The 11,296-nt window shown below is 45.3% G+C and overlaps 1 protein-coding gene across 1 annotated transcript; it reads left to right on the forward strand.

Moving 5' to 3' along the window:
* Window positions 1–3,367: 3,367 nt before the first annotated feature.
* On the forward strand, window positions 3,368–11,071 carry LOC112221690 (annexin A2-A). The gene is given in 14 exon segments (XM_042301995.1): window positions 3,368–3,509; window positions 4,825–4,882; window positions 5,085–5,178; window positions 5,673–5,767; window positions 5,955–6,068; window positions 6,306–6,396; window positions 6,582–6,661; window positions 6,960–7,019; window positions 7,161–7,192; window positions 7,282–7,349; window positions 9,623–9,718; window positions 9,874–9,932; window positions 10,241–10,363; window positions 10,740–11,071. Coding segments are annotated over 13 exon segments (1,020 nt in total). The 5' UTR covers window positions 3,368–3,509; window positions 4,825–4,834; the 3' UTR covers window positions 10,800–11,071.
* Window positions 11,072–11,296: the final 225 nt, after the last annotated feature.

Raw genomic sequence — 11,296 nt, forward strand, 5'->3', positions numbered from 1 at the left:
CCTAACCCCCCCACCTCTCAGCCCTAGTCATAACCCCTCCACCTCCCAGCCCTAACCCCCTCCATCTCTCAGCCCTAACCCCTCCACACCTCAGCCCTAGTCCTAACCCCCTGGCCACCTCTCAGCCCTAACCTCCTCCACCTCTCAGCCCATGTCCTAATCCCCTCCACCACTCAGCCCTAACCCCTCCACCTCTCAGCCCTAACCCCCTCCACCTCTCAGCCCTAACCCCCTCCACCTCTCAGCCCTAGTCCTAACCCCCCTACCTCCTCTCAGTACTGGCCAGTCCAGTTGGTCCCGCTAGCACCTCTCTTCTCTCCTCCCAAGCAGGGAAGGGCAGGGCTGGAGGCCCAGGGAAGGCGGGACCAACTCTGGGGAAGGTGGGGTTAGCCTTTAGAAGAAGTATAAAGAGATAATTGATGAGACACGTGGATGAGGAGGCAGATCCAACGGTCCATCCAGCAGAACAATCCTTAGAACCACCTAGAACCTTCTACAGAACCATAGAACCATAAATGTTTAAGCACTTCTGAGTTATTTACTTAATGAGTTAAATTGAGTTTGGTTGGTGTTCTTTTAACCCTCTTTATATTCTGGCACATTTTGAATGATGTATAATTTGTAATGAAAATACAGAAAAATAAACCATTTTGTCATGATTTAGAGGAGCTTAATAGCATATGACTTTAAAGTGGAACTGACAGCGTTTTAGCCATCATACACACCCCCACGAAGAAGAATACATTTTCTGAGAAGTGACATATGATCGTTTTCATACTTTAATAGAATTTGGGGGGGATGATTCTATAGCAAAATAGAGTGGGAAAGTGGCCGTGTGTTTGGACATTTCATAGAAACTGCAATACATAAAACCTAATAAAAAGTTTAAAAAACAGTGTCTGTCTTGTCCAGCTACGTTTTTACAGAACGTTTTTACGTTCTGGGACGTTCAATTGAACGGAAGCGGTGCTGAATGACCAGGGTTGGGTTGATGGCTCTATCCTGTTTCCAGACAGTAGGGCCTGTCATCATTCACTATGAACTGGACTGTGTGGGCCTTCATTCACTAGAACACTGTTTTCACTATGAACTGGAGGCAGTAGGGCCTGTCATCATTCACTATGAACTGGACTGAACTGGACTGTGTGTTTCATTCAGAACTGAAGTAGGGCCTGTCATCATTCACTATGAACTGAACTGTTTCCAGACAGTAGGGCCTGTCATCATTCACTTTGAACTGGACTGTTTCCAGGCAGTAGGGCCTGTCATCATTGGACTGTTGTTTCAGGCACATTCACTCACTGGACTGAACTTGAACTGGAACTGTGTTCCAGACAGTAGGGCCTGTCATCATTCACTTGAACTGGACTGTGTGTTTACAGGAAGTAGGGCCTGCCATCATTCACTATGAACTGAACTGTTTCCAGACAGTAGGGCCTGCCATCATTCACTTTGAACTGGACTGTTTCCAGGCAGTAGGGCCTGTCATCATTCACTTTGAACTGGACTGTTTCCAGACAGTAGGGCCTGTCATCATTCACTATGAACTGGACTGTTTCCAGGCAGTAGGGCCTGTCATCATTCACTTTGAACTGGACTGTTTCCAGACAGTAGGGCCTGCCATCATTCACTATGAACTGGACTGTTTCCAGGCAGTAGGGCCTGCCATCATTCACTATGAACTGGACTGTTCCCAGACAGTAGGGCCTGCCATCATTCACTATGAACTGGACTGTTCCCAGACAGTAGGGCCTGCCATCATTCACTATGAACTGGACTGTGTGTTTCCAGACAGTAGGGCCTGCCATCATCCACTTTGAACTGGACTGTTTCCAGACAGTAGGGCCTGCCATCATTCACTGTGAACTGGACTGTTTCCAGGCAGTAGGGCCTGTCATCATTCACTTTGAACTGGACTGTTTCCAGGCAGTAGGGCCTGTCATCATTCACTTTGAACTGGACTGTTTCCAGGCCTGTCAGTAGGGCCCTGCCATCATTCACTTTGAACTGGACTGTTTCACAGGCAGTAGGGCCTGTCATCATTCACTTTGAACTGGACTGTTTCCAGGCAGTAGGGCCTGTCATCATTCACTTTGAACTGGACTGTTTCCAGGCAGTAGGGCCTGTCATCATTCACTTTGAACTGGACTGTTTCCAGGCAGTAGGGCCTGTCATCATTCACTTTGAACTGGACTGTTTCCAGGCAGTAGGGCCTGTCATCATTCACTTTGAACTGGACTGTTTCCAGGCAGTAGGGCCTGTCATCATTCACTTTGAACTGGACTGCGTTTTTGACGCCTTTATTCTGTTAGACACGTTAATACATACTTTTAAATGAAAATATTTTTTTTGTAGAGTACTAATGTTACTGAGTCCACTACAACAAGAAAATAATTAAATACATGTGATTTGGTCCTTGAAACAATAACTTGAAATGGAATTCCATTCATTAATATGAGGACTGCTCCTACTAGGGAGTGCTAAGGACCGGTGGGTTCAACGCCTCTCAATGGCCAATACATAACGTCGGTAATACCGTGTTTATATATCTCATCGGTGCTAACCCACGTTTTGACATCTGAATGGGGACTTGCCTGCCCTCTCATTTAATCGATACAAAATACATTTAATTAACAACTAAGACATATATTCAAAATCAGCATAGCTAGTTTGCTAACCAAATGGCACCTGCATCTGTAGTTGTAGCCACCGGAAACCGATATGGACGGAAAGGACTGACTCGTCCAATGACATCCTCCCAGCGGTTAGCTCGTTAACGTTAGGCTCCGTGTTTTCAGCTTGCTTAATAAACATAAACTAGCCTGTTAGCCATGCTATGGGTGACTTGCGATCATTTCCCTTGCTAGTTTAATTGTATTGACATTCCCAGCCTTCGTTACTTTGGTCCGTTTTTGTCCAAAATATGGAGTTAATTTAAACAGTGCATCCTGAATTGAGGCAGCAAATTGTAACCAGGCCAGCTGTGATTTACAACCTAACAGCAATATTTGGACTGCTAAGAAATGTATTGGTGAATTATATTAATCATGCATTGAACTGCATCCATCTATTCTACCAGCAATGACTTACTCTATTTTTGAGTGAAATATAACTTCTTCTTTTTAAAAAAAACTTCCTATAAAGTTGATTTTGTAACATAAACTGGGAATTTGATATTTTTGACTGATATTATGATTAGTCTGTTTCATATAAAGTAGTTAAAATGCTGTCTGTTCTACCTTAAGATGTGTATATCTCTAGTACAAATGTGTTTGTACTAATGTGTTTGTACTAGATGTGTATATCTGTGTATATCAAATGTGTATATCTCGAATACAAATGTGTTTGTGTTGTGGGTCTGACTCAGGGGTGGAGACTAAGGAGAGAGCAGTATTATAGGTTCTACAGCTACATGTAGAACCTCCCTGTGGTATTTAAGCACCACACCCATTCCAGGCCACATAGCCAGGACTATTCTACAGTACCACAGCTCTCTTCAGCACAGGCAGGTAAACTGACAATTCCTTTTTACATTCATTACTATAAATGTATCGAACAATTGTCTTCATCTAGCTCTTGGAAGGATTTATATCATCCCAAAACTAGCTCTGTGAGTTTTTGCTTGTAGGGGACTAAAACCCAAGTTAGATTCAGTGTTGTCATGCATTGTATCTGTTTCTATTATCTTCATGTCCAGTAGAATATATGCATGTTCAGAATGCAGTCTTTTCTCTGTATAAACAGTCCTGAGAAGGCAGTGATTCAGCCGTACTACCTCTCTGAGACAGAGGGCTCTGCTGCAAGCTCCAGGGTGTGTCTGCTGGTTGTCTGCCAAATGGGTTAGGGTGTGGTGTAGGGGTTAGGGTGTGGGTGTAGGGGTTAGGGTGTGGGTGTAGGGGTTAGGGTGTGGTAGTGTAGGGGTTAGGGTGTGGTAGGGGTTAGGGAGTAGTAGGAGTTAGGGTGTGGTGGTAGTAGTAGGGGTTAGGGTGTAGTAGTGGTGGTGGGGTTAGTAGTAGGGGTTAGGGTGTGGTGGTAGTAGTAGGGGTTAGGGTAGTGGTAGTAGGGGTTAGGGTGTGTGGTAGTGGTAGGGTGTAGTGGTAGGGGTTAGGGTGTAGTGGTGGTAGTGGGTGGGTTAGGTAGTAGTGGTGGTTAGGGGGGGTTAGGGTGTGTAGTGGTGGTAGTAGTGGGGTAGGGTGGTTGGTAGGGGGTGTAGTGGTGGGGGTAGTAGTGGTTAGGGTGTGGTAGGGGTTAGGGTGTAGTGGTGGTAGTAGTAGTGGTTAGGGTGTAGTAGGGGTTAGGGTGTAGTGGTAGTAGTAGTGGTTAGGGTGTAGTGGTAGTAGTAGTGGTAGTAGTAGTGGTTAGGGTGTAGTAGGGGTTAGGGTGTAGGGGTAGTAGTAGTGGTTAGGGTGTAGTAGGGTGTAGGGGTAGTAGTAGTGGTTGTAGTAGGGGTTAGGGTGTAGGGGTTAAGATGTAGTAGTTGGGGTTTAGAAGTCATTAGCGTTTAGGTTGTAGGGTTAAGGTTAGGTCTCTGTGCTAGCTAGTGTTTCATCAGGGTGTGTCTAGGCTGGATGTATAATAGTTGACAGACTACATCTAGTTAGTCATTTTGATAAACAGAGGACTTGGTGCCTTATATCGACCGAGATGATTGGTTCAGAGAGACGCTGCAGTTAGAAGAATGTAATCATCACCTGAGAACCAATAAGATCTCTGGATGGTCTGAGTTACCCAACTCCCAGTGGCGGTGTTCAGGACATTGACCTACACGGTTCTCAGCAGGAGAACTGTCTCTAAAACACTTCTCACCCCCTCCCCCCTCTACAGGACAGTCAACATGGCGCTGGTATCTGAGTTTCTAGGACAACTGTCTCTTAATGTGGGGGTAAGTAGTATTAATGTTGGTGTTAAACTCCAGTAGAAAATTAAAATACAGTACTCCTCCTGCTACTACTGCTATTTGTACTAGTATCCACTACTGTACAGTGACCAATACTCTATTGTTTTCTGAATCTTCTGTGAGCCCAAATACTTGACTGTCGTCCCTAATATTAAACTATATTAATATAAACTATTATATATTACAGTCCTGTGAGTCCAAATACCCAACTGTTGTTCCTGCGATTGACTTCGATCCAGACAAAGATGCTGCCAGAATAGAGACTGCTATCAAGACGAAGGGTAAGAGACATATAAGTTGAAGAATAATACGTCTGTTTGCTCTGGCTGGGCTAGGCTCTGGCTGGGCTAGGCTCTGGCTGGGCTAGGCTCTGGCTGGGCTAGGCTAGGCTCTGGCTGGGCTAGGCTCTGGCTGGGTAAAAGGTATCCATGTGGCAACAGTCTGTGGTATTTGTGAGTCAGCTTCCTGACTGAACTGGGAATGTTCCCAAGGCAATTCCTCAGTAGTAGCAGCAGCCTCATACCAGCTAGTGGCAGACAGAGTTGCATCCAGACGAGCTAGTTCCCGCTAGACTGGCGGACACAACCAGTTACCAGTCATCCCTCTCCAGACTGGTATAATGGATAGCCAGTTCACTATCATTAATGCAAAACCACTAAAGAGTTCCTCGTCATTCAGATTTACTGATCAGTTTAATTCAATGAACAATGTCTAGTTATATAGAACAATGTCCACTTATTCCTGAATGTTATGTTTATCTGGGATGTCACCTCAGGCGTGGATGAAGCGACCATCATCAATGTTCTGACCAAGAGGACCTACAGCCAGAGGAGAGAGATCGCTTTCGCTTATGAGAGGAGAGCCAAGAAGGTACAGGAGGACAACTCAACCAATCAGATAAACTAGGGTCAACTGGCTCAATCAATAAGATGACCCTTCACAGATGATCTAATGTCACGCGAACTGTCATGACACCTGTGAGGGTTGTCGCTTCTGTTCTGTTACTCTGACTGTAACATGGCCTGTATCTAAGTAACATGCGCTTTCTCTCCTGTAGGATCTGGTGACTGCCCTGAAGGGGGCTCTATCTGGGTCGTTGGAGACTGTGATCTTAGGTCTGATGAAGAGTACAACTCAGTACGATGCCTCCGAGATCAAAGGATCCATTAAGGTACTGGGCAGTGTCTTTCAATCAACCAAACCTCTACTGCCCTCTCCTGGTAGTATGTCTACAGTAACAAACTCTATTATAATCTGATAGCTGTGTAGTGGTCTCTACTGCCCTCTCCTGGTATGTCTACAGTGCAGTTGGGAGGGATAATGTCACTGGAGATGAACCCGACATTTACAATATAATCCTAACCTTATAATACAATGTTATGGTAATGCAACACGCCTGTATCTGCAGGGTCTAGGAACGGACGAGGAGGTGCTGATAGAGATTGTCTGTTCTCGCAGCTCCTCAGAACTGTCTGAGATTAAGACGGTCTACAAGGAACGTGAGTGAATCCACAGAGCTAAATTTATAAGATAAAATTCTCTTACTGTGTCTAAAAGCTGCTGTCAGCAGGAGGTCTATCTACCTAGTACAACATTACATCATTAGACCACTGAGTTTTAGGCTTGTGGCTGGATGTATCATGTTGTCATTTGTAGTATGAATGTCTCTGCTCGATCTCCTCAGTGTTCAAGAAGGATCTGGAGAAGGATGTGGCTGGAGACACCTCGGGAGACTTCGCCAAGCTGCTGCTGGCCCTGGTGCAGGTACGACCCTAACACGGGACAAACTAAGATGGCCTGCGGCTAGTACTTTTTAGACCAGGCTAGTAGAAAATGTGCTGGAGTAACCTGCTGGCTAGAGAAACTGTCTTTTACAATATCACATGACACAGGTTTTGGACCAGGTCTAGAACAAATTAGTCGACTGGGCCGGTGGATAAAAACCTTGAATTCCATCCCTGACCCAAACTAACCCCAACTATCCCTGGTGCATGTACGACTGCAGTAATTTGTCTGTTATTGAGTTGATCTTTGATCCTGTTCTAATCTTATCCGTTGACAGGCCAAGAGGGCAGAACCCTGCAGTGTGGTGGACTATGAGAAGATCGATGAAGATGCCAGAGTAAGAACAATATACTGTCCTGTCTAGTAGTCTGTCACCATGGATACATCAACCAGATCTATACATGAATGATCCCAGTTTGAAAAGCTGAGTAAGGTTCACTACAAGTGTTTTATGATGGTGTCTAGTGATACCATACAGGCCCTGTATGTTTAAGGCCATCTAATAGATGTGTTATATAATATGGTCTTCAGGGCCTGTATGTTTAAGGTTCTAATAGATGTGTTAATATGGTATTCAGGCCTGTATGATGCTGGAAGAGGAAAGGAACCGATGTGGCCACCTGGATCTCCATCATGTCAGAGAGGAGTGTTCCCCACCTGCAGAAAGGTACATACCTGACAGACTAACAGAGACCACATATTTATTTTACCTTTATTTAACCAGGTAGGCCAGTTGAACAAGTTCTCATTTACAACTGTAACCTGGCCAAGATAAAGCAAAACAGTGCGACACAAACAACAGTTACACATGGAATAAATACACACACAGTAGAAAAAGTCTATATACAGTATGTGCAAATGACGTGAGGTAAGGCAATAAATAGGCCATAGTAGCAAGTAATTACAATTTATCAGATTAAGACTGGAGTGATAGATGAGCAGATGATAATGTGCAAGTAGTGATACTGGGGTGCAGAAAAGTAAATAAAAACAATATGGGGATGAGGTAGGTAGATTGGGTGGGCTATTTACAGATGGGCTATGTACAGCTGCAGCGATTGGTTAGCTGCTCAGATAGTTGATGTTTAAAGTTAGAGCGGGAGATATGAGTCTCGAGCTTCAGTGATTTCTGCAATTCGTTTCAGTCACTGGCAGCAGAGAACTGTAAGGAACGGCAGCTGAATGAGGTGTTGGCTTTGGGGAAGACCAGTGAGGTATAACTGCTGGAGCGCGTGCTATGGGTGGGTGTTATCGTGAGCTGAGATAAGGCGGAGCTTTACCTAGCAGACTTTTAGATGACCTGGAGCCAGTGGGTCTGGCGACGAATATGTAGCAAGGGCCAGCCGACGAGAGCATACAGGTCACAGTGGTATAAGGTGCTTTAGTGACAAAACGGATGGCACTGTGATAAACTGCATCCAATTTGCTGAGTAGTGTATTGGAAGCTATTTTGTAAATGACATCGCTGAAGTCGAGGATCGGTAGGATAGTCAGTTTTACGAGGGTATGTTTGGCGGCATGAGTGAAGGATGCTTTGTTGCAAAATAGGAAGTGGATTTAATTTTGGATTGGAGATGCTTAATGTGAGTTTGGAAGGAGAGTTTACAGTCTAACCAGACACCTAGGTATTTGTAGTTGTCCACATATTTTAGGTCAGAACCGTCCAGGGTAGTGATGCTCGTCGGGCGGGCGGGTAGCGAACGGTTGAAAAGCATGCATTTGGCTTTACTAGCGTTTAAGAGCAGTTGGAGGCCACGGAAAGAGTGTTGTCTGGCATTGAAGCTCGTTTGGAGGTTAGATAAGTGTTCAAAGGGCCAGATGTATACAGAATGTGTCGTCTGTGTAGAGGAGGATCACCAGCAGCAAGAGCGACATCGTTGAGATTATATATATATATATATATATATATATATATATATATATGCATACATAGAAGAGTCGGCCTGAGAATTCAACCCTGTGGTACCCCCATAGACTGCCAGAGGCCCGGACAACAGGCCCTCCGATTTGACACCCTGAACTCTATCAGAGAAGTAGTTGGTGAACCAGGCGACGCAGTCATTTGAGAATCCAAGGCTGTTGAGTCTGCCGATAAGAATGTGGTGATTGATGGTGTCGCAAGCCTTGGCCAGGTCGCTGAAGACTGCTGCACAGTAATGTATTTTATTGATGACTGTATACCACACAGCCTGACACCTGCAGAAAGGGACATGCCTGACACCTGCAGAAAGGGACATGCCTGACACCTGCAGAAAGGGACATGCCTGAGAAAGGGACATGCCTGACACCTGCAGAAAGGGACATGCCTGACACCTGCAGAAAGGGACATGCCTGACACCTGCAGAAAGGGACATGCCTGACACCTGCAGAAAGGGACATGCCTGACACCTGCAGAAAGGGACATGCCTGACACCTGCAGAAAGGGACATGCCTGACACCTGACAGAAAGGGACATGCCTGACACCTGCAGAAAGGGACATGCCTGACACCTGCAGAAAGGGACATGCCTGACACCTGCAGAAAGGGACATGCCTGACACCTGCAGAAAGGGACATGCCTGACACCTGCAGAAAGGGACATGCCTGACACCTGCAGAAAGGGACATGCCTGACACCTGCAGAATGCCTGAGGGACATGCCCTGACACCTGACAGAAAGGGACATGCCTGACACCTGCAGAAAGGGACATGCCTGACACCTGACACCTGCAGAAAGGGACATGCCTGACACCTGCAGAAAGGGACATGCCTGACACCTGCAGAAAGGGACATGCCTGACACCTGCAGAAAGGGACATGCCTGACTGACTAACAGAGACTATAAGCGTATACCAGCTACATGAGCTGAATTAATGTTCGGTGTCTGTGGATGTTAAAGGATCCCTGTCGACCCGAGGTGTTTGACAGGTAAAAGACAGTCTGAATGTGTGTTGTCTGCTCCAGTGTTTGACAGGTATAAGAGCTACAGTCCCTATGACATGCAGGAGAGCATCAGGAAGGAGGTGAAAGGAGACCTGGAGAAGTCCTTCCTGACACTCGGTAAGTCATTACTTTAAACCAGGATGGTCAAACTCATTCTACAGAGTGCCGAGTGTCTACGGGTTTAGTTTCCCTTTCAATTAAGGCCTGGATAGCCAGGTGAGGAGTTCCTTACTAATGAGCAGGTTCTGAGTTCCTCTGTCTCTCTGTTACAGTTGAGTGTTTTGAGAACAAACCGCTGTACTTCGCCAGCAGACTTGCAGAGGCCATGAAGGTAAATGTATAAATTCCTGGTTCTTTGACTAGTTTTAATTTGGGGGACTTGCAAAAGATGTGAACAGTACAAGGAATACTGCAGTCAGTTTACACCATGTAGTGTTGAGACATTCAGATTGTTTACTGTGCAGAGTACTGGTACTCCTACTACTAGCCTGTTTACTGTGCAGAGTACTGGTACTCCTACTACTAGCCTGTTTACTGTCTCTCCTCTGTGCAGAGTAAAGGGGCTATGGAGAAGGTGGTGATAATATGATGTATATTTAGAATCTGCAGGTTGATAATCAGTATATTTCTAATCTGCAGGGTAAAAGTGCGAAGGAGAAGGTGGTGACGAGGATCATGGTGTCTCGTTGTGAAGTCGACCTCATGAAGATCAGAACCGAGTTCAAGAGTCAGACCGGCAAGTCTCTGTTCCAGACCATCTCTGTGAGTAACACTACAACAATATACCTCTACACCCTAGCACCTCCCCACACTAACAGTGTGTTCCAGACCATCTCTACAATAATATACCACATCAATACCTCCCCAAACTAACAGTCTCTATTCAAGACAATCTGTCAGTAACACCACCCTACTCTACCACCTCCTCATATCTCTATGGGATGATCTCAGTTGCATACACCTCACGTCCTCTTTCTCCTACAAACCCATTGGAGGAGAAAAGCCAGATGTCTCTCCCCTCTGACCTTCTCCTCCAATGGGTTTTGAGAGAATGCCATTGATTTTCTGCATGTCTGTTAGGCCTTTAATCCTGATTGCCCCCCCCAGTCCCTAACCTGACCCTGTACCTCCTCTCCAGGAGCACACTAAGGGGGATTACCAGAAGGCCATGCTGTCTCTGTGTGGAGGAGACGACTAAACATCATCTGGACTTCATTACCTGCAAGCCTTCGGCGTACTGGTTATGTCCACTGCTGGGAAGGTTGCTTACTAGACTACAATGTCCAGGCATTAGTTTGGCAGCCACTAGACTACAATGTCCTACGTTAAGAGGTTTACTCATACTATTGGACGTTATCATATGGATATTAATAGCATCATTCTACTGAAGTATTTCATTAGATGAAGATATTGAACCCACTGTTTTCCTGTAACAAACCTAACTGGTAATAAAGTTACTTTGGCAAAGTGTTCTTCACATATTTTTGTAATTTAAAAGACTTCGATCCAGAGCGACTTACAGTAATTTCGTACTGGTTCTCCCCATGCGACTCGAACCTGAAACCCTGGCATTGCAAGCGTCATGCTCTACCAAGTAATTTTCAATATCACATCTTGACTCATTTTTCCAAGGGGCAAGAAAAAGTCAGCTTGTAATCATATTCAGTTACTATAGGTGACCACTAGAGGGTGGTA

The sequence above is a fragment of the Oncorhynchus tshawytscha genome, linkage group LG19, assembly GCF_018296145.1.
Source record: "Oncorhynchus tshawytscha isolate Ot180627B linkage group LG19, Otsh_v2.0, whole genome shotgun sequence".
NCBI classification, from domain to species: domain Eukaryota; kingdom Metazoa; phylum Chordata; class Actinopteri; order Salmoniformes; family Salmonidae; genus Oncorhynchus; species Oncorhynchus tshawytscha.